The sequence below is a fragment of the Cavia porcellus genome, unplaced genomic scaffold (genome assembly GCF_034190915.1).
Source record: "Cavia porcellus strain 051 isolate PalLab524CR breed Dunkin Hartley unplaced genomic scaffold, mCavPor4.1 scaffold_1, whole genome shotgun sequence".
Taxonomy (NCBI): domain Eukaryota; kingdom Metazoa; phylum Chordata; class Mammalia; order Rodentia; family Caviidae; genus Cavia; species Cavia porcellus.
Window position 1 is genome coordinate 240,095,008 of NW_026947484.1, and position 24,429 is coordinate 240,119,436.

At 35.4% G+C, this 24,429-nt stretch overlaps 1 protein-coding gene across 15 annotated transcripts in view; it reads left to right on the plus strand.

Moving 5' to 3' along the window:
• Positions 1-24,429, plus strand: part of Pum2 (pumilio RNA binding family member 2) — an 80,288-nt gene that overhangs the window by 21,753 nt on the left and 34,106 nt on the right. For all 15 annotated transcript variants that reach the window (XM_063232132.1, XM_063232129.1, XM_063232134.1 and 12 more), the window contains 8 exons: positions 419-527; positions 3,983-4,170; positions 4,710-4,879; positions 8,824-9,094; positions 9,314-9,407; positions 18,355-18,480; positions 20,592-20,734; positions 22,336-22,474. In XM_063232132.1, the coding sequence (XP_063088202.1) occupies positions 419-527; positions 3,983-4,170; positions 4,710-4,879; positions 8,824-9,094; positions 9,314-9,407; positions 18,355-18,480; positions 20,592-20,734; positions 22,336-22,474 (1,240 nt within the window). The remainder of the gene's footprint in view (positions 1-418; positions 528-3,982; positions 4,171-4,709; positions 4,880-8,823; positions 9,095-9,313; positions 9,408-18,354; positions 18,481-20,591; positions 20,735-22,335; positions 22,475-24,429) is intronic.

Genomic DNA, 24,429 nt, shown 5'->3' on the forward strand with positions numbered 1-24,429 from the left:
GCCTGTAAATAACCTCAGCAGCTCAGGAGACTGAGGTTAAGAGAAGTGAGTTTGAGGTCAGCTTGGACAATAGCCAGACCCAGTTACCAACAAACAAAAGTTTTTAAAAATATATATGTAAACATTTTTTTAAATTAAGCCTTTGGAAGAAATTTATGTATTAAAAAATCACACTCTTAACAAAAATTTTGCGAAATAAACTCAGAAGTGGACCTTGAGTAATATTAAGGTTCAGAATTATTAGAGCCAGCATGTAGACATGGGTGAGAAGTTATTTTATTATTGATGAGACAACTTAGAAAATAAATCACTTTGACTTTATTAACATCAAAGTGTGTACATATCAGAGTAATATTTATTTGTATCCATATTTGTAATTAGAATAAAATTTAAATACAAATTTTTCCCTTCCAAATAGCTTTTGCCTACCAAAAAATTTTGGGAACCTGATGATTCAACAAAAGATGGACAAAAAGGCATATTTCTTGGGGACGATGAATGGAGAGAGACTGCATGGGGAACTTCTCGTAAGTTATTACATGAACATTGTGAATAGATTTGATGTTTTATAAGCCCTTCTTATCCATAAATAATATTAGGAAAAAATTTGATGTCTTTATTGAGAATTTAATAAATGATAATCATGTTTTCTTATGGCAGTTAATCCTTATCTGATAGCACATGTATGGGATTTACCACATTTTGTTACTTCTTTTTTAAATTAACTGATAATAAAATTTTGAATTACTACTCTAAAATAGAGGGTGGGGTGGGGGATTTAACTCAGTGGTGCAAGCACCTGCCTGGCAAATGGAAGGTCATGAGTTCAGTCTCCGGTACAATAAATGAATGAATGAATGAATGAAATAGAGGACATACTAACTTAACCATAGGAATTTTCAATCTTGTGTTAGGTAGCCATGACTTATTTATCTAATTACTGCTCATTGTAGCTTTATTAAACTGCACCAGAAAGGAGGTAAACTGTGTTGGTTTACCAGATAGTTGGTTTACAAAGCTCCTAGAAAGAGCAGATGTAAATGGTGGTTGTTTCTGTAAGTAGTAGAAAGAGTCTTGGGTCTAAGGGAACAGAAACTGTCATACAAGGAGTGTAACCTGCAGGAGTCACAGTGTTTACTGGTAAATTTAAAAGTGTAGCTGTATTCTTAAAATAGCATATTTATCATTGTATTTTGTTTTTTACTATTTCTGATTAATAAATTTGAGGAGTGTACAGATATGTCAACATGTATATATTTTGCAGGTAAATTTTCTCTTTTCATTATGGAGTTTAATGAAGCCTATTTAAGTTATGCAGAATGACCAAAGTAATGAAAACCAAATTCCCAGATGACAGTTACTAGATTCACCTTACATTTTGAGTGTTAATTACTATAAGTGACTAGATATTTCTTTAGTCTCCAAATTATTAAAACATTTAAAACTTTTCAGTTTTAAATTCATTGCTACTAAATACCAAAAAGCTAAAACCCAAAGGATTAGGAAGTTCTAGGAAATTTTCATAATTTTTTTCTTTTTCAGTCAAAATAGAGGATTGCACGCTTGAGCCCAACCTGGACAACTTAGTGCCTTAGCAAGACCTTGTCTCAAAGTAGAAAAATAAAAATAAAAAAGGGCTGGGAATTTAGCTCAGTGTGAAGGCACTGAGTTCAATCTCCAGTACAAAAACAAAATAAAACATTATTAAAAAAAAAACTGGTAACAGCTAATTTAGGTTGACTGGCAAGTGCAAGATAAGAGTTGGATTCCCAGTACCCAAAAGGAAAAGAAAATTATTTCTGTTCAACCACTGTTTAACTGGTTGTGTGCCAAGTTTGGAGATAAATCAGAACTCAGGCAGTTTGCAATTAGAATTAACCTATATTAGACCTATAGTTTGAAATTTCTGCTAATTTAGACTGGGTTAGACGTTCCCTACAAATAGCACATGCTACGAAGAGTACTTGTTTGGAATTGATAACTTGATTTTTGAACGTTTTAAGAGTTAAAAGAGGTCGGGCCGGGGATTTAGCTCAGTGGCATGAGCATCTGCCTTACAAATAACCAGTTGTGAGTTTGATCCCCAGTACCAAAAAATTTAAAAAAAAAAAAAAAAAGAGAGTTGAGGTAATTATTAGAGACAGATTTTTTTAAGGTGCTCACAAGCAAAGCATTTTGAGTATAACATGAAAATGAAAGATTACTTTTAAGATAGGTGGTAGAAAAAATGTCAAATACATCATTCTAAGCTAGTTCTGTAGCATGTTCTGAATTTGAAGTTTTAGTTGCGCTGATGGAATTTTCATTACTAGTCTTTTACTATAAAATAAGAAAATTAGAAATGGAAATTTGATTACCTAACATTTGTTGAATGCCAAACATGTATAAATATGAACAGTGTTTCTTATTCTAAGGTAATTGTGATGCTATAAAAGTTCCACAAATTCCTGACTGCAGGAGACTTAAATGCATAGTATGAGAAACTCTTCAGCTAGAGCAGTGTACTTGAATTGTCAGTTTATGCTTTCCTGGCACCTTCGTCCATTGCATATGCTGATTTCTGTAACAAAGGTGTTTTCACACTCAACTTGCTCAGTTTAGTTCTTCACTTTTTACTTGATGCTTAAATGCCATCTTTTGGGATTCAGTCTTAAGACTAGAAAGAATCAGTGACCCATCTTTTTTGTTCCTGTAGTATTGTGGATTATTTTTGTTGAAGCACTTTTGTTCTGTGGTGATTTCCTTCTATTAAACGTATTCTCATTTTGAGATGACTGTTCCATTCTCCATATGCAGCACAGTGCTGAATATACAAGAGACAGTAAGTCAGTATTTCAACTGTGTAGGTGCATAAATGAAAGGATGTAATGGGTAATTTCTTAGACAGACAGGTACTGAGCTGAAAATGTTGTAGTATGATTTAACAAAAGTAGCAGTCATTTAGTGAAATAAATGCTTTTATGACATGCAGCATAGATAGTTTAAGGAAGGGCTAGACCAAATAAGAGTGTTGCACCCTTTCTCAAATGAGCCAGAGAAACTAGAAGCTTATTAAGAATTTTCAGCAAAAACTACTTGGATGTTGTCTCAAATGTGTTAATTATATGTGTGTCCCAGTAGCTCTCAGATCTTAAATACTGCCTTTTTCATAGGAATATCTTATATTCCTATCAGGTAAATAGTTAACGTCTAAAGATAAATGGGAAATTTTAGAAGTTGTTTCTAAAAATCTTTAGATGACAGCATTTTCACACAAGAATAGAGTATTCTGTGTTATTGCTGATCTTCCAAACTCATTTGTGTTTATAGTGTTGCAGTAGTGTGTTCTGAATCTGTCCAGTACGAAAGTGTGTGTTGAAGGTATGCCACCAATTTGGACATATTTTTTAATCTAGGTTTTATTCCTAAAAGCTTTCATTACAAAGAACATTAAGTTTTTAGTATAATGCTGTTGAACAACACAGCCTTCATATTGATGTCTGCCTCCAGTGACCATTGTGGCTGAAGTTTGTTTTCATAGACTTGTTTGTTGCCAAAGGGCTGTTCTGTGTTTTTGAAAGATGAGCCAGAGAGTGTCAGTGGAATGGAAAACTGTAAGGTTATTGTTACAAGCTGGGCTTGGTGGTGCACGCCTGTAATCCTAACACTTGGGAGACTGAGGCAGGAGGACTGTTAGGAGTTGAAGACTAGCCTGAGTTACATACCAAGTTTAAGAGCAGCCTGAATTACAGATCAAGACTTATCTTAAGAAGAAAAGAGAAGAGAAAAAAAAAAGATTATTATTACAAAATCTAAAGAGTGATTTTTCTCATTTTAGTATATTAACTTTTGTACTGTTTTGTTTACCTTAAAAGTGCAAATACAGGGCCGGGGATTTAGCTCAGTGGTGTAAGCGCTCCCTGGCAAGCATGAGGTCGTGAGTTTGATCCGCGGTGCCAAAAAAAAAGTACAAATATATAATCATATTCTTTGTTCCAAACAGATCATTCAATGTCCCAGCCTATTATGGTACAAAGAAGATCTGGACAGGGTTTTCATGGAAACAGTGAAGTAAATGCAATATTGTCTCCGCGATCAGAAAGTGGAGGCCTTGGTGTGAGCATGGTAGAATATGTACTAAGTTCTTCTCCTGCTGATAAATTGGACTCTCGATTTAGGAAGGGAACTTTTGTAAGTATTTTGAGTAAAAAAGTATTTAATGTTTGCTTGACAGTTATTTAAGTCAGCTTATTATTCCCTTCCTCCCTAGAACTAAGTGAAATTTTGTAGATACTTACACTCCTGTTTTCTTTGCTTTTCCACTTCAGGAAATACGTGGAAGAATATAACCATTGGGAATATTTATGATCTTAACCATGTTACGAAAGTCAAACCACATTTTAAGATATTTTTCAAAATTAAAATTGTGTATTCCTGGTATTACTTGATCTGGAGTTAACTAAATAAAATTGTCCATGCATTAAATATTTCAGTCTAGTTTATGGTGTTACTGCTTTCTAGCACCACTATAGTTAAGCTTGCCTTAACCCTTCTGCTAGAATCACTGTAATTTGTACCTTAAGTTTTTGGACTTGCTAAATTAGTTAAGAAATTAAAATAAAATTCAATGTTTTTATTGTTTACATGCTCTGTACTGTAGTTTTAAGTCACACTGTGGTGCCTCTTTTTGTGTTCAATTAAGTATTGAGAATCAGATTCTTTCTCCTCAGGGCACTAGAGATGCTGAAACAGATGGACCTGAGAAAGCAGATCAAAAAGGCAAGGCTTCTCCATTTGAGGAGGACCAAAACAGAGATCGTAAACAAGGAGATGATGATGATTCTAAAATAAATGGCAGAGGTTTGCCAAATGGAATGGATGCCGATTGCAAAGATTTTAAGTAAGATTTTAATTTTCTCATGAATAAAAGCATATCTTTATGGAGTATGATAATTAATTGATGTGACTGATTCAGTACTTTTGCAGTTTAGTTTTCCTTTTACTTCCTTTCAACTTTGTTAGTCTGGACCAGTGTTTTACTTTTTTTTTTTTTTTTTTTAATTTTATTTTAAAGAGAATAAAACGAAAGAGAACAGAACAAAACACTTGCAAGCAACACAGCACTTCACAGTAAGACAACCGGATATCAACAGTAGTTACCATAATGTCTCTTTTCTTTGAAATAGTTGAGCATACCTTCACACACAGTAATATCAAATATAACAAAATAGTATAAACCCATTCAAGAGAATGGAAGTATTACAGGACATTCAAAACCAAATATCCAATAATGAACAAAAGTTACTATAATATCTCATTTTCCGCAGTCTCACTGTTTGAATGTCCACTTTGTATGCTTTAATCCTGTAACTTGAACAACCATTTCTAAGATAACAATATATAATCTATTAACTAGTGATTTCTTACCCTTTTTTTTTGTAATTCTGTACTTGTACCCTTGTACTGTTTTTTTCCCTTTAAATAAAAAATTTTTTAAAAATAAAAATATCTCATTTTCCTTAAAAAATTTGTTTATACTATCATACCTTTTAAAATCCAGTAAGACACAACATGGTAGAACCAATGGAAACAGAAGAACAAAAGCGTGGTAGGACTTCAAAGCAAGATGATACTAAATCAGCAGTGGCTGCCATAATGTCTTGTTTTCTTAACAATAGCTGTTCATACCATCACACATAATAAAATCAAACAAAACAGAACAAAACCATTCCAACCAATGAATGCAATATTATAAGACTTCAATATAATGGAGAACCATAATTACCATAAAACCTTACGTACTGTTACCATTTCTTATACTAGGGAAGACTATACGGTATTTATACACGTGAGTTTGATTTATTTCACTTTAGTATGGGCTCAAGTTGCATTCATTTATTTATAAATATCTCAGTGTGCTCATTCTTTATACTTGAGTAGTACTCCATTGTATAAAAATACCACAACTTTTTTATTCATTCCTCAGTTGATGGACACTTAGGTTGTTTCCAAGATCTGGTGATTACAAATTGTGCTGCTGTAAACATGGGTGCACATATATCACTGTGGTATGATGTTTTCAGTTCTTCAGGGAATATGCCCAGAAGTGGAAGAGCTGGGTCAAGTGGGACTTCCAATCCCAGCTTTTTGAGGAATCTGCAGACTGACCTCCACAGTGATTGCACCAGTCTACACTTCTACCAGCAGTGCCAGTATTTTCCTTTTTGTAAGGAAAGTTAGCTAATGATTATGAGCCACTAAAAATAAATCTTCAAAACAGTATCCAAAATGGTACATTCTGTGAGAGGAATGATGTTAGAAGCTGCTGTTACTTTTTTTTTAATATGATAGTTTAAATTTGAACTTTTTCATCTGAAAATTTAGTGAGTTACAGGTTTAATCTGGCTTTTTTTGCCCCCCTCTTGGAGTTCCATTCAGCACTTTTCAGTGGAATTGTGGAATTTTTTGTCTTCTATTACTGTATCCTCTTAAGTTCATTAAATATTTAGTATTAGAAATGGGACAAAATTAGAAACAGTGACCTTTTTCCTATAATATATGAGCTTGAGGTATTAATATTATTCTATTATATAGAAAATGGGGAATGTATGACAAGCTTCAGAAAATTAGTGTTAAATTCAGAATTTCTTAAGTTAATACTTTAACTCTCTCTTTAGGCAATTAAGTAGGTGCTTCAACCTTTGGTTTTAGGTTAGGTGCAGTACACAATTATCTATTAGTTCCAAACTAATTTCTGAGCTTTGTCACTTTAGTAGTCTCTGATGCTTTGGAGCTGTTACCTGAAAATGAGCTGTTTCTTTGAGATCTTGTGAAACATGGAGTCTTAGATAAGAGTAAATCTGTGGGTTATATGCTTTTATATTTATTGCCCTTAATTAACAAAGCAGAATAGCAGTGTGTCTTAAAAATAGTGCTTGTTTCTATCTGTTCTAAGTACAAAAAGCATCCAAAACCAATAAACCTCTTTTAACCAGAAAGTTAATGTTGTTCAGTGCAGATCTTTGTAAATTTTGCTTCTCTGGTAATATCTAATCTAAGTTTTACTAAAGGGCATATCTTTAAAACTCAGTTGTTATAACCCATTATACTGTACATTTGTAATTGAAGTGTGAACACACTGTTAACTATAGCAAGAAAATAGCACTACTGATAGCATGATTTTTTTGTCTTTTGCTTTTTGCTGTATGAGTTATTTTGTGTGAAAGGTTATATATCCTCCTTTAAATTATTATGAACTTCATTAGCATTCAAATATTATCCTAGTAAGTTCTATATATTTAAAATTATCAATTATTTTCAGTACAGTATTAGCCACTACCTGCAAGGTAAAAGTGTTTCAAAAGAATCACTTGAGCAGGGCATGGTGACACAAGCCTGTAATCTCAGCACTTTGGGAGGCTGAGGCAGGGGGATCACAACTTCAAGCATAACCAGAGGAATTCAGCAACTTAGCAAGACTGTCTCAAAGTAAAAACTTAAAAAAGAATGGGGATGTAGGAGAAGACCCTAGGTTGTTTTTCTTACCCTTTCTTCCTTCACTAGTACAATTATACAGAATCTTTTCACTTTTGTTTTTTCTTTGCATAGTTTTCAAATGAAAAGTGAGCCTTTAACATGTTTCTAGACAAGTAAGTTGTGACTGGAAGAGAAGGAAGTTTGAAATCTAGTGCTGCAAGACTGGTTGACTTTTAAATGAATGTAATGCTCAGGTTGAGAATAGATCTCAGAATTAGGAATTGTTTTGCAAACTACTCTGGCATATTAGCAGATTAGTGCTGATGTGTAAAGGCCTAAAGTTAGGGACAGGGTATTAAGAACCAGGTGAAACACTGCCATTGATAATGTATATGTTTGAATATACAGTGAATACATGGTTCCTCAAAAAAACTTCTGTAAGGAAAATCCTATATAAAATACCTATGTAGAAGAAAAATAGACTGTAAGTGAGGATTAGAAAGAAGGTAAAAATAAAATTTATACCCTGAGGGATGTTGATGAAAAGAGAGAAGCCAGTGCTTTACATTTGGATTAGCCCAATATTAGTCCAGTGTTAATGAAATTTTTGGAAAGATGAAGGAAGGCATAGTGCAGAAAAGAGTTTTTTTTCATGCTGTTGAGTTCAGTTTTTGTAAATATATTACACAGTTACATTTCTTTCTGATAGTTTAAAATACAGGAATTTGATATGATGAAAGGTGGTCTTTGGGCAGTTGAAAAAAGCTTTCACAAATAATTTCTGTTGTTAGTTGGAGCATCAGGTCATCTATTCAAGCCCTATGGAACCTTGAGGTCTAAAGATGAAATGATTTGCTCAAAGAGCCATCCTTTGTCTTTATTTTAGTGCCTTTTTCTGTTGAATCCCAGGTTTTACATTCTTAAATCATTATTAAGCAAGATGCTTTAGTAAAATCACAAGCTTCTGTGGGCAGCCACCAGTATGGTGTGTGGATTTTAATTTGGCCCTCTCCATATTTGCTCCTTAACAGTCTACCTTTCATAGTTGCCATTCATTTTGTCTGTGATTTAAGACGAAGGTCTCGGATAGTATAAATGTAAGATGTGATGTTCTCACCTGTAAAATTAAGTCCTTACGCTGTTCAAATTGAGGAAAAAGATCATTAATAATGTAAAAAATAATTGATGGTGCATCAACATTTGTCTGATAAATTATGTTAACTAGAAATAAAAATGTGAAAAGGAACAGTGGTTAGTAATCAGAATACCATCTTTTTTCCCTATTTTACCACCATTTTTTGTTCATGGTTGTAACTCTCTCATTTTACCTTTTGACTTTTATTCATAATGCTTTTATTTTTTATTTAGCCGTACTCCCGGAAGTCGTCAAGCCTCGCCAACTGAAGTAGTTGAGCGCCTTGGCCCCAGTGCTAATCCCCCAGAAGGACTGGGTCCTCTTCCCAATCCTACAGCTAATAAACCACTTGTTGAGGAATTTTCAAATCCTGAAACTCAGAATCTGGATGCCATGGAACAAGTTGGTCTGGATTCCTTACAGTTTGACTATCCTGGTAACCAGGTACCCATGGACTCTTCAGGAGCTACTGTAGGCCTTTTTGACTACAGTTCTCAGCAGCAGGTAAAGTGTATTCTTTCATTAAGAAACTTCTAGAAAAACAAAAGCAACAGCTGTTAGTTGTATGCAGTGAATCTGCAGTTGATAGGGGTTTTCTAACCTTTGCTGTTTCATTGATTAAAATGTTCTCGAGGTTCAGAAAGTGTTTAAAGTGTCTCTTCACAGCTTCTAATTAGAAGTGAAGTGTTATGGCGCTAACTTGTGTGTCTCACACTTCCCTAGCTCTTCCAGAGGACCAATGCACTAACGGTCCAGCAGTTAACTGCAGCCCAGCAGCAGCAGTACGCGTTAGCAGCGGCTCAGCAGCCACATATAGGTGAGTCCTTCCAGCCACCATTTCTGGCTAGGCTTAGTCAAAGAATTCTGCTGAAGTGTCTAGAATGGTTCATTGTTCATGTACTGATTGTGATACTTTGTTCATTTTTAAGCCATCTTATTAGGATCAGCAGTAAACATTAATTGATTAGGGAAGAATTGTTTCTGATTATTTGTAATATTAAATAAAAATTTATAACTTAATGTAAGTTATCAGCCCATAATTTTTTTCTCAATGTGAAGTCAAGAGTAGCAAACGCCTAGTAAGTTAAATGTAGTTATTTGTATCCATTATCCAATCAGATTGTTTATTTTTAAATTGTTTGGAAATAAGACTCTCAGGAAGAATTTTTTTAAATGTATTTTCTTTCATTCAGTTATTTGATCTTTGACCTTTGGTCTTTAATGTGAACTGTTACAATTGTTTGTTACTGCTAGAGTTTAGTGTGGTATTACTATATTGTCTTTATTGGGATATGTTTTGTCTGCATCTGTTCTTTGTTCTCTTTACCCCATGCTAATGTACCTTTTTAGTGTTCTTTAATATAGACACTTTGTGGTAGTGGTAGTATTATTTCCTTCCCAACTGTGCTTCTGACCTTTTCTGTCCCTTTCTGTAATAGTGTGTGGAATAAAATAGTTCTCATGCATCTTTTTTTACTTTTTATTTCAAAGTAATTATAAATTAATACGAAGTTACAAAGAATAAACAAGTTCTCCGTACACATTTATCCATTTTCTTCTGATGACTGTATCATATAATTATAATACATTCTCAAAATCAGGAATATGACACTGATACAGTGTATGTATTATAGTTATGTTGTTTTATTGTCTGTATAGTAAGTCCTCAACTTAATGAATGAGTTCCAATCTGGGAGAATTGTTTGTAAGTCAGATTTGTTCATAAGCTGACAAAGTCAGTTTCATACTATATACCTGTGAAAGTTCAAAATTTGAATAATCCTTTGTAAGTCAGAGACTGACTGTATATTATAGATTGCATAACTGTTTATTTCTCATTTTTGCTAAACTTGTTCTTTCTGGTTTGATAAGTTGTGACTACTCTTCAAAATCGGAATTTATGGAAAGACGAGTGAATCTTTTAGTTTGTATTATAATGTGTCAGTGCAATGAAGTTTCCTCTTTAGGTTTTAATCAGAGATGCCCATATTTATAGTTGACCTCTAGTAAAAGCATCCACCCTGGCTTTTTTTTTCCTAATATTTTTTATCCATGTACTTAACTGCTTCTGTCGTTGTTAATTTGTGAAGTTTTATTACTTGAGGCTTTCTGATATGTTTTTGTATATGACATTGATTGCTCTTCAGATTTTTATTTTTTTTTATTTAAGGAGAAAAGAAAAAAAAACAGTGAAAGGGTACAAGTTATACAGATTTACAGAAGAAAAAAATGAACAGTAGGAAATCACTAGTTAATGGATTACATATTGCCATCTTAGAAATAATTGTTCAAGTCACAAAATTAAAGCTTGTAGAGTGGACATCCCAACAATGATACTGCAAACAGTTCTGTTCAATGATCCAATAAAACTCTGTGATATCATTTTCTATCTTATACACTTAAATATACATGCAGTTATATAGTTTAGAGCACTTTCTTTTCCTCTCTTTTGTACAATGACTATTACACATTTTGGGTTTCATTGCTCCCACGGTTCTTATTACTTTTTTGGAAGAGAGTAAAACCAAATGAGACATAACAGAACAGAATCGGTCAAGTCAAAAGGGTGGACATAATAGATAATATAAAAACAATGCAAGGTGATCAACAATGGTTACCATAATGCCTCCCGCTATCTCTAATAGAATTGCCTATATCATTAGTTATAATACAATTGAACAAAACAGTAAAGAACAAAACCAAAACATTGGAGACATTGTAGGTCTTCAAAAGTAGATAAAAGTCAATGAGAATGGGCGTTATAATGAATCTCATTATCTTCACAGCTGATGCCTAAACTTTCGAACCTGATACTATCCATCAAAACAGAATAGGGGAACATCAGTCAAAAACAAGATGGTGAGAGTAATACAGGGTTTCAAATCGAGATAATAGAAAGTCAAAGTGGGTTACTATATTATATCCTGCTATTTTTTCCCCTTTAATTAAATGGATAAAAATTAAAAAGTAAATAATGGAGTGGAGATTGAGAAAAAAGAGGGCATAACAGCGAAACAGCGCAGATCAAAACATAACCATTTAAGCAGAATAGTGTTTCACCACAAGATAATCCTGACATAAAAGTAGTTACCATATTGACTCTTTCCTTGAAGTCCTTGAGTACAACTTCGTATACTGTAGCATTAAGTATATCAAAACAATGTAAAACCATTTAAGAGAATGACAGCATTACAGAGTATTTAGAATCGACTAACAGAAAATGAACAATGGTTTCTGTATAATCTCCTTGTATTTAAAAGGTTTTTGCTTATACTATCGTACATAATAAAATCCAATAAGATACAACCTGTTTAGACCATTGGAGACAGAAGAACAAAAGCTAGATGAGACTTTAAAAACAAGATGATACTAAATCAGTATTACCTATTAAGATGTCATTTTCTCCAAAATAGCTGTTCCTATCATCCAATCTTCTCTGTCTCATTTCTGTTGAGCTCTTTTTCTGTCAGTAGCTGTCAGTTTGTCTTCTTCATTTTGTTCTCTGCTCCATTCGTTGTGGCCTCCCCGCCACTATTTCTGGGTTCTTTGTATTTTTCTTTTTTTAGAATATCCTGCAGTACTTTCTGTAGAGTTGAATTGGTGGTTGCAAATTCCCCCAGTTCCTCTTTATCCTGGAAGCACCTTGTTTTTCCATCAATTTCCAGGGACAGTTGTGCAGGATATCTCAATCTTGGCTGGAGATTATTATCTTTCAAAGCTTGAATTATTTCCCCCCACGCTCTTCGTGATTTGATGGTTTGTGGAGAGAAATCTGCTGTAATTCTGATGGGTGTTCCCTTGTAAGTGGTCTGTTTTTTGTCTCTTACAGCTTTTAATATTCTGTTCTTGTATTGAATTTCTGGAATTTTTAGTATTATATGCCTGGGTGTTTCTCTGTTAGGGTTGTAGGTAGCTGGGGTCCTGTATGCCTCATACATCTGAGTATCTTTACCTTTTGCTAAATTAGGGATATTCTCCTGGATTATTTCTGTGAGTAGCTTTTGTAGTTCACTTGTTTGTGTCCCTACTTCTTCTTTTATGTTCTTAATCCTTAAGTTATGGCTCCTCTTATCATCTTCTTGTCTTTGTATTATTGCTGTTTGTTTCTTTGTTATTTTTAAGAAGTTTTTCATTTCATTCTCCCATATTACAAGTCTGCCCTCCAGTTCAGATAGTCTGTCCTTAGTTTCTTTCAAGCTGTTATGCCAGTCTTGGATAGACTTCTTAATTTCTTGATAGTCCCTTTGAACCTGCTTCACATACTCTATGCTTTCTCTGTTTTCTCCATCAAACAATTCTCCCCTCTTTTTCTGTTCTTCCATTCCACCATCTGTTTTTTCTTGGGTGGTGCTTAGCATTTCTCTATTATGCATACTTCTAGCTTCAGGTCGTTGATAACTTCATTCCTGAATTGGTCTATGAGGCTCTCTATATGGCGCTTAATGTCTATTGGTGCGGTGTCCGCTATTGCCTGTTTCTCAGAATTGGGGGCCGAGGAGCCTTTCTTGTTGCTTCCCTTCCCCATATTCTCTGTTCCTTATGCAAGCTTACATAGGAGGCCCAGCTTCCCTGCCTGTCAGCCACAGCCTGATCAAATTGCGCTGGCTAGGTGTTCCCGCCCACCGCTGCGCACCAGGGAGTTATGGACTAGGCAGCCTACGCGGGAGTCAGTCACCCCTCCGGGCCACCGTCAGGCTCTGGGATCTGGGTTAGGCCAGCCTACCAAGTCTGCCTGCAGCGTCACGCAGGCCAGGCACTTTTCACCAATCCCGTCCGAGAGGGGAATGTGTGGCTGGAGTCCCCACTGCGCCCTGCTCTTACAGGACTGCCCGAGCCCAGGAAGTCCTCCGCTGGAGTCAAACTGTGGTAGAGTGTCAGTTTCTCTCACTCACCTCGCCACAAGTCAATGTACGCCTCCTTGTCCGTCCTGTTTTCGACTCCGTTCGCAGACTCCCGTTCCCAGAGCTTCTGCGCATCTCTCCTTGCCGAGCCGCTGTGGAGGCAGCCAAGCCGCCGGGCGGCGGGAAACCCAAATCGCGGTTTCCAATGGCACGGGGTCCAGCCTCCACACCAAGTCTTTTCTGTTCCTATTTTAGCACCAGGACTGCATTCCAAGTTGGTTTCTCTCAGCCCAGTTCGTTCCTGAGTCAGCAGAGCATATCTCTACCGGCTCATGTCTCCTTAGTCTGCATCATTCCTGACTTCTGAGCTGAGCCTTTCAGAGAGCCTCCGGTAGTTGCTGTTATCTGTCCGCCATGTTCTCCCGGAAGTCACCCATTGCTCTTCAGATTTTTAAATGTTTTGTTCTTGCTTATTGTTTTTTTATGGTTTTTTTTGTTTTTGTTTTTGGTACGGGAGATCAAACTCATGATCTCATGCTTACCAGGCAGGTACTTGAACCACCAAGCTAAAGCCCCAGCCCATTTATTGGCTTTCTAAAAATGAAATTTAGGTTTACCTTACATGCTTTAAATGACTAGGTTAAACTTTTTAATTTACAGAAAAGTAACGTCTTTGTGGCAGTATTATCTAACTCATAGTGTATCTTTTGTTAAAATCTATGGTGGGTATCATTCATGAGCTCTTTAAAATATCTAAGAACTTGCATATTTAAGTTTGTTCTTAAGTATTTTGTGTTTTCATCAAATGACTTTGTCTTTCATAAAGTTTGAAACTACTCTGTATGAAAGCTCTTTGAATATCATATATTTGATTTTATATTTCCTAACAGTTGAATCTTTCCATTCTTAGAAAAGATTTGAATGCAGTTATTATTTTAGCACATTCTTTCAAATTCTAATGTTTCATTTAGGGTTTTTATATCATTGTAAGTGATAATTAGTCTATATGTACATAGTTGCAGTTTTTGTCAAATTTTGATATCAAAATACTTGATTTAGCTGGGCATGGTGGCTCACGCCTATAATCCCAGCACTCAGAGGCTGAGGTGGGAGGATCGTTGCAAGTTCAAGACCAGCCAGGGCTACACAGTGAGCTCAAGGCCAGCTTGAACTGCGTAGCGAGACCCTGTCTCAAAAAGACAACATACATGATTTATAATTTAGAGATACTTCCTTTTCGTGTCACACTCAGCTTACAAAGTCTTTAAAGGTATAGTAGGTAACTCAGAAACCTCTAGGCCATTCAGTGATGGCAAGCCTTTTAGAGCTGTCAGTAATAACAAAAACCTGCTGTGGCACATGTGCCATGGTTCACCACATCTGAATTATAGATCATTTGGTACAGATAAATTTGAAACCTATAATGAAATGTAAATATTTCTAAGGAAGTATAATTTATCAAAACTGACCTCACATTTTAATCTTAGTTCAACAGTTAAATGTATTGTTGACCCTGAATCTTTTTTTTTTTTTTTCTTTAAAGCTGGCTAAGTCATCTGATGATCTCTTGGCTGATTTTGGCTCATTTAGGATAGCAGTACCCATTGAAGTATAGACTATACCACATGTAATTTATTTAGTAGCTACTTTTTAAAATTCAAAAATGGATGAGATTAATTTGACTTATTTATGAATGAATTATGTTAACTCATATCTACAACATCATTTCAAAATCAATATCATGTAGAGAAATTTTGCATTTTTTTATAGTAAGTCTTTGAAAGCATGTTTGTGTTTTTCTTAGCGGTGGTCTCAGTCAACTGTCAAATGTTTGGTGTGGTCACTAACTACCATAGCCACTGCAGATCTAGCTCTGAAGATTGTCCCAGAGTGAGGGGTAACAAAACATTCTGTAAAGGACCAGATAGTAGCTTTTAATCTTTGTGGACATTCACTTTACTCTTAACCTAGCCCACTCTGCTGTTGTAATGTGGACATGGTCATAGATGATACAAAAATGAGCAGTGCCGTGTCCAAGAAAACTTCACTTAGGGGCACTGAAGTTACAGTTTCCTATAATTTCCACATTTTGAAATTTTCCCTGGTTTTTAAAAAATACTGAAGCTGTTCTTTATACAAAATTAGTGTAACAGGGATTGCTGTGGCCCACATTAGATAACAATGTATTTCTTTTATTTTATTTTATTTTTTTTGTCTTTTTCCTTTTATATTGGTACCAGCAATCGAACTCATGACTGCCTGCTTGCAAGGAAGGCGCTTATGCCGCTGAGCTAAACCTCCAGCCCCATCAATGTATTTTTTAAAATAGACTTCTGCACTCTGAGAGAGAGCATCTACTTGCAAGCTCAAAGAAAAGAAAGCTGAGTTATATAAATGGCTGGAGTTCAGGGAAAACCTGTAACTGTGATTGGCAATAAAAGCCTGTAAAGAGCCAGAAGAAGAAAAAACAGACTAGTAGAATTGGAGTTTCAGTCATGCCACTGTGAGCATAGAATCCCCAAGCAAATTGTAGGCTTTTAAAAAACATATTTTTGTACCCAAAGATTACGCATTGTCTAATTGTATTTCAGTAGTGGGTTGAGATACATGTTTTGTGCAATAAAATACCTATCATGAAGTTGTTAAAAAGAAACCGCTAGGGTTTTGTTTGTTTGGTTTTTTAAAACAGGAACACCAAAGCGGATTTTCAGCAGAGCTGTCCTGTAGCGTAGGTTGGAGCCTCCCAGAGCAAGCCAGGGAAGTGGCCAGGAGTGCTGCTTCTGTAGTCCCTGAAATTAGGGAGCAGGACTGAAAGTTTGCCATGAAGGTTCAATGTACAAAGGAGGGACCCAGACCCCAACCCTGCGCCTTCTTCTAAAAGGCAGTGCTGTCTTCTAAGGGGCAATAGTAGATGAGGGTCGCCTGGCAAGTGTAAGGTCCTGAGTTTGATTTCCGATACCAAAAGAAAAAAAATACATAGATATATATGCACCTAAAAAGTATAAAATACATTTTAAAAACATGCTCTAGCTGGGCATAAGTTTGAGACCAGCCTGGGGTACATAATGAGACCCTATCTCAAAAAAAAAAAAAAAAGCATGTCCTGGCTTTTAGGCATAATTTTATGTTCATGTGAGAAATTCATGATAGCTGAACCAGAAGGAAATCTTGAAACCTTTGATTTAGACACAGTTACAAATGTGACTGTGAACAAATGATGTTAAGCATAAATGTAAGAATTTTAGTGAACCTACAGTTTAGTTCTTAATTCTTTTGTCATTCTTTGGGTGTTTGTGTATTTTTTGGTTTGCTTTGGTACGGGGAATTGAACTCAGGACCTTATGCTTAACCAGGCAGGCACTGTGTCACTAAGCATACCCTTGGCCCCTTAATTCCTGTATAAAAAGTATACTTTTAAAAAATGAATGTCCTTCTTGGGCATAAAATTAGTGCTTTGGTTGTGGCTTACGTTTTAAAGATTGAATAGATTATAGAAAGTAATGAAGATATAAACTGAGTGCAATACAATATAGCTTACGTTGAAACTTCCTAGTGGTAATTTCTCTCCTTGCGAGACTTGGTTGTGACTTAATGTTCTGTGTGTGTGTGTGTGTGTGACCCTAAGTTGATACAAAATAGGTTCATACTATGAATCATAGCCAGAAAGCTAATACAATTCAAAATTAATGTAAATGTAGAATCTTGATTTTTAAGGCCTTGCCTTTAAGATACTATGTTCCTTTTGAATACTTTCTGAAAAATTAAGTGGGCCGGGGATTTAGCTCAGTGGCATAAGCACCTGCCTTGCAAGCACATGGTTGTGAGTTTGATTCCCAGTACCCAAAAAAAAAAAAAAAAAAAAAAAAAAAAAAAAATATTACTCTAAGTGGGATGTGGTGACACACACACTTAAAATCCCAGCATTTAGGAAGCTGAAGCAGGAAATTGCTTTGAGTTTGAGACCAACCTGGTTGAATAGTTAGGACCCTGTCTCAAAAAAAATAACGAAAGGTCAAGTTCATCTAATTTTATATTCTCCATCTTTTAAACTTGAACCTTTTTGATCCCCTTTAATTTTAAATACTTTGTTATTTTTCTCTTATTTTCCACTTGTCTCAAGTTACTCTGTAGAGTGACAACACACTTTCAGTGTAATTTTTTTTCAGTAATTATAGTTAAAAGTCTACACAGTGAGTCCTCAATAGTCTCAGGAGTTTTCTTCCCTATTAGTAAGAACAAGGGAAATGTATATATATTTAAAAATCTTTCTTAACCTTTGCTTGATCTGTGCGGTCATATGTTAGACTCAGAAAGAGTGGCTTTAAAGTCATTGTTCTCTAAACTTTCTTGTTTCCTTACTGCCTGGAGGGCAAAGTCCAAACTAGTTAATTAACCAGCAAATCTTTGAGTCTTCAGTCTAGTTATAGCTCCAGTTTCATTTCATTGTATTCTACGCCTCATTCATCCTAGCGACCCCTTCCAAAATTTACTAGATACCCCTACTGTCTGTGTCCACACTGCTTACTTAGTAAAGTTTAATTCCTAGTTTACTGCTTTTTCTCCCTCCATGGAGATTTTTGTGGGAGGCAGTGTGGGACGTCTGTTTTATAGTGTGGCTGAATAAAGACTCAGGGGAGGCTAGGTAGTAGTTCTAGCTCCAGGCACCTAGGATGTACCTCTTGTATGCTGATACAGTACAATCATATCGTACTTTATTCTCACAAAAATTATGTAAGACAACAGGTCATGCTCCTGTTTCTTCAATGAAAAGCTTTAGAATCAAGTAATGTTACATCTTGGGGTCACCTAGGAAAACAGCACATTATAATGCTGTGTTCCACCTGAGATTCAGAGTAGAAATGTTTCTATATAAAGAAAATAAAATGACATTTTTATGCACTGTTTTTCCCCTTTTAAATATAGCTGGTGTATTCTCAGCAGGCCTTGCTCCAGCTGCATTTGTGCCAAATCCATATATTATTAGCGCTGCTCCTCCAGGGACTGATCCATACACTGCAGCAGGTTTGGCTGCAGCAGCAACATTGGCAGGTAACTAGTGTTCATCTTTACTACTTGTGGATTTAGTTTTAATTTTGGTGTAAGCTGTGCTTCTGTCTGGGAATTTGAAATGCCTATGGAAAACTGACACATCCACAATCAGCTGAAGTTTCCAGGGAATTTATTTTTCAACTGTAATGCTACACGGGAAAGCCTAAGCATTAACAACAACTTCATCCATATACATAGTTGGTTTGCTTCTCTGTTTTGTAGCTTAGAAATCTTAACGTTATTGCCCATGCATCTCCTTTTTAATGACCAATCCCAGTAGTCACAGAGATGATGTAAAGTTACTTTTCTAAAAATGAACTGGAGGTAGATGGAATGAATGATCTTATGTAAAGATCTTCAGCAATCTTGAGAGAATGCATAGATAAGTTTCTTGAGCGCTGTTAAAATATGCAAACAAACTAGGGGACAGAAATGTAGGATGGAGTTGGAAAGAACTTAAGAGAAAATTGTCAAACCCCAGACCACTACTAAAAATCTGAAATAAAAATGAGATCTATAAGGAAGAGTTACTTGTCATCAGGCACACTGAGCTTTTTGGTGCCATGTAATTGGACATTAAGTATATAAAATGCTGACCTGTTATGCATAGAGAACCATTTACCTCTGAGATGGGAAGAAGCAGCGTTAAGAGATATTTTAACCCAAACTTCTAGCAGCAGGACTGCCCACCAGAAATGCAGTTTGAATCCAAAAAGGTAGTTTAAAATGTTTAGTAGCCACAACATAAAAGTAAAGAACAGACAAGATTAGTTTGAGTAATATATTTGATTTAGCCCAACATATCTCAGATATCATTTCAGTATGTAATCAATATTTTAAAAGTATTAATAGTTCTTAAGTTGTTTCCTCATGCCAAATCTTTCAAAACCCTGTATAAATTACAGTCTTAACAGCATGTCTCAGTTTGAGCCATCTCTCTTTAAGTTAAAAGCTTCAGTAGCCACAAGTGTCTTCTGGCTATGTTGGATGGTGAAGGTCCTACGATGTCAGGGTCTTGTTTTTTTGTTTTTTATTTTGTTGTGTTTTTACAACGAGCCATTTCTTCATAAAGTCTTTGCATCATTTTAAAACTTTTCACCGTAGGTTGTGCTTACCCTACTATCTTCAAAAATACTTTGCCTTTATAGGCATAAAGCTTTTCATTTTAGCGACTCAGTTATACTGGGGTTTATTTTCTTTGAAAACAAAGTGAAACCAAGAATTTCACTCTCTAAAATACACTAATTAAATGTCCTAAAATGCGAGTGTTGATAATGATTTTAGGACACTTTAGGATAATGATTTAGGACACTTTAGGGTTTTAGAACAAGTGTCCTAAATCATGTATGATTAGGAGTACTGAAGTATGAATAAAATGCATACTTCAGTAGTGGTGTTTATTGTGCATAATTCTCTTTATTTTCCAAGCATCAAGTGAAGTAGAGCAGAAACAACTGCTTCTGTTGTTTCCTGGTTTGCTTTCTGGCTTCTGTTTTTCTTGCATTTATTTTATTTGGTTCTTCATTTAAGCTCACTAGTCTCAGTTTCCTACCCATGTAAACATTGACATTTTGTTTGTTTTCATATAATTTTATTGCTTTGTGAGAATTTTTACAAATTCTGTTTAAAATATGAGGAGTATTTTTAAAGCTAAAGGAGAAAATAATTGTATTTTTTTCAGTAGTCATAAAATATTACTTTTTAAAACTTAGAAGTGAATTGACCTTAAGAAATCTTATATTTTTATGGTGTCTTATGTTCCTAAATATATTTTCTTGTTCTCTGTAAGAACCATGAATTGATACATGTCAGGACATGTTGAATAGGTGGTTAAACCATTTCATTGGTAACCTTAGGTTTTGCTTCACATCTCTCCGTTAAGACCGCTACTTATTATACTTTCTTTTTTAGTGATCTGTCCCTGAATACTTCTTAACAGAATCAGAAAAGGCAGAAAGGGTATATAGCAAGTTAAGCAAATGATTATAGGATTAGCTTCTGCTCTGAATTTTATTCCTTGTTTCTATTTATAATCTAATGCTTGGTAGCCAGCCTTCTGTATAAAATCTAGTGACTTTTTTTTTTTTTTTGGTGAAATGTGTGGGGTTTAGGTCCAGCCGTGGTTCCGCCACAGTATTACGGTGTTCCGTGGGGGGTGTATCCAGCCAATTTATTTCAGCAACAAGCTGCTGCTGCAGCAAACAACACAGCCAGTCAGCAAGCAGCGTCCCAAGCTCAGCCTGGACAGCAGCAGGTAGGCCTTCCTTTGTTGGCTAATACTGGAGGACTCAAATTCCATGAGCTCCTGGGGCTTAAGATCTTTTCAGTCTTGTGCTCCCTGTGTAACACCTTGCTAGGCATGTAGTTGGTACAAAACTATCCATTACTCCTTTTTTGGTACCGGGGATCAAATTCACCACCTCATGCTTGCCAGGCAGGCACTATGCCTCTGAGCTAGATCCCACATTACTTTTTTTCCTGACCACTATTATATGAATTTAAAAGATCTGATTGTGTCCCATTTTTGTCTTGAAAAGTTATTACAACATTTAAATTTATTTTTATCACTTCTTAAAAGTGTCCTAATAATGTTCCTGCCCAAGTAAATGCCCCTTCTTTTTTCTTCAGGTATGTAAAGTGAAAGTTTAAATATTAATGTTTCTGATCATTAAAAGATTGTTAAAACCATTTGTTTTAACAAATTGTTAAAAGTTTGTTACATTTTTTTAGCAAGATAAAATATTTTTACTAAACTTTGTCTTCAATTTCTTAAAAAAGAAAGTATTTAGTGTGAGATTTTTACAGTTTTTAGCCTTTCACAGAGCCATCTTGTTTAAATACTATTAGGAAAAAAACAGCAACAAAAAAGGATCAAACACACTTTTGATAAATATCAGAAATGTGACTGTCTTACTGATCGTATTTTACACCAAAGAAGCATCATCATGATGTGTATTGCTCACTTAGCAGTTAAATTTTATTCTGAATTTCTTTTAATATGTTTTAAAACTATGTTTGAGGCTGTGTGGAAATTGTCCTTTGACATCATAGCTCAACATCAGTTAATACATACATTATTTTTTAACCTGTATCTTCTGTGACCAAACATAAAAATATCATGTTACCTTAGCAATACATACCTGTATTTGATGCTCACTTAGGTTGGGTCCTGAATTGCTTGAGCATTTGTAAAATTCACGATTAAATTCATCTTGCTTGTTATCATTACTACAGTAATTGATACTTCTAAGTGGTACAAGTTGATCAGATTTAAGAGCTTCTCATTTTGTTTCGATGTTACCTTTTTTTACACTAAGATTTTATACTGAAAGCAACTTTTACTATTTAAAGTTCTGAATTCTGAACACTTGGTTATATTTGAAGATTTTGTTCTGTATTGCAATTTCATAAAAAAATTATTTTCAGGGGCTGGGGATTTAGCTCAGCGGCATAAGTGCCTGCCTTGCAAGCAGGCAGTTGTGAGTTGGATCCCCGGTACCGATAAAAGGGGGGGGGGGGTATTAAAAAAAATTATTTTTTGCTTTGGAAAATAATTTTAATAAAATCTAATTTTTTGTTTTCATCTAAGATTTTTATCCAGAGACCTTCTTGAAATTTGATGTTGCTTTAAGAGTTGTTGTACATGTATTTACTTTGATGTCAAGAATCGAGGTGTTCTAGTTGTAAAGAACAAATTATTTTGTAATTTTGCTTACTAAATACATATTTTGTTGCATGTAGAAGGTTACATGTTCAAAAAATGCCCTAAGTCTTGTAATATCTATATAGTTGTTCAAGAAAAACTTGTTACATTTATAATACTGCTTTTAAGAAAAAGACACCTGTCCTTCGTAGGTTCTTCGTGCTGGAACTGGTCAGCGTCCTCTTACTCCTAACCAGGGTCAACAGGGACAACAAGCAGAATCACTTGCAGCAGCTGCAGCTGCAAATCCTACTTTGGCATTTGGGCAGGGTCTTGCTACAGGCATGCCAGGTATGTAATTGGTTTATGCAGGGGTGGTTTCGTTGTTGGGGGCCTGAGGATTTGTAGAAATTTGAATGGATTTACAATGTTAGATGGTACATTCTCACACTAATAAAATAAATCAAGAAGTGTTTTTAAAGTCTTGCCTGTTTTATAATTATTTAGAACTTAGACGTGAAATCAGTGTAGACTTAAAAGGTGAGTGAATGTGAATTCTTAATGTAGCCAGTTTTTTCTTACTGGTTATGACTAGAACCACAGCATCTTTTAGCCGAGTTTACCCTAAAATTTTCAGCGTTATGCTTTAGGAAGTAAGACCAGTTGGTTAGGGTTTGTTTGCCAGGCAACTCCTATTTGCTATACCTTCCTCATAAAATAGTTACTATTGAAATTGCAACTAATATGTTCTTAATAGCAGTAATAGTTATTCTATGCCTATAATGCCTAATGTATAGAAAATTACAGTGTAACATTTCTATTCAGTGCCATTGTAGAAAAGGACAAGATACACTTTTTTTGTGAAACCAGATGTAAATCTGTAATAGTAACGGAGAAAGGGAAGTATTTTTCTTAAACCAGAAAGCCAGCACTTTTTTTTAAAGGTTTGTTGCTTATCTGTTACCATTTTGGTACTAGGGATTGGACCCATTATTGTTTTGAAGTGGGCGAGGTCTTCCTTCTAGCCTTCCTCCTTTACTTTGCCTCCCTTTCTTCCCCCTCCCCCTCCCCCAGTGCTTGTGCACATGCACATGCACGTGCTCGTGCCCCCTTCATGGGGAGTAACACATTCTCACCAGCTTGAACCACTGGTGAGTACATGCCTGACGTCCCATTAAGCAGCTTGTACTACTTGTGATCTAATCACCAGTCTTTCTTACTAATAAGATTAATAAAAAAAAAACCACCCGTTAGGGGTCTTGCATGTACCACTAACAGTTCCAGCCACCCAGCAATGAGTCATACAAAGTATTGCCGACCCCAGTCAGTCCCATCGTGACCACATTGGCCCAGGGCGCCCAGTACTGCCACTGAGGCCGTACTCCAGTCCCAGTGTGTGTGCGGGGGTTTTGTTTTTGCAGTGCCTAGGTCCTAATCAGTGCTCTCTGGTAAGCACTGTACCGTTGAGCTACGTTTCCAGTCCTTTTTTAAATTTTAAGACCTGGTCTGTATTGTCCAGGCTGCCTTGAACTTGTGATTGCCCTTGCCTCAGGCTCTCCAGGAGCTGGAATTACAGGCTTTGACCACCTTGCCAAGTTCATTGTACTTTAAAAGTTACACTTAAATATCATGGTTGAATATTGACAGATAAAAAACACTTTCCATCCTTTATACTTCTGAAAATCGCTTTTCTAAGTATGGTATTTTTACTTGTGATACATGAGTGGTTACTTCTATTGCAATTATCTGGGTTGCTTGTTAATGAAATGAATTCTTTTCCATTTAATTATAATATATTTTCTGTTTAGATTAAGAAATGCGTTCAAGTGTTTTGGGAAAGATCTCTTATGTGACTAAGGTTTCTTTTATGTGTTAATTACAATAAATACTTCCCTGTTATTTTAAAGATCTCTATTCTATATCAGTTGCATTCATTCTCTTCTCTCTGGAATCTGGAGAGACTAGTTTATCATCTTTTCTAGTCGACTATACATCTTGTTCTACAAATGACTCGTTTATCCTTTATGGAAGACTAGCACTCCACTATACATAAATACCACATTTTCTGCATTCATGTCAGTGGACGTACAGGCTGCTTCTAAGATTTAGCTGTTGTGAATTGTGCCCCTGTATAAATGCAGGTGCTAATGTATCACTGTAATACAATATTTTTTTGTGTGTGGTTTGTTTGTTTGTTTGTTTGGATTTTTGAGACAGGGTTTCACTATATAGTTCAGTCTTGTCTTGAACTCACTTTGTAACTAGGCTGACTTTGAACTCACAGCAGTCCTCCTGCCTCAGTCTCC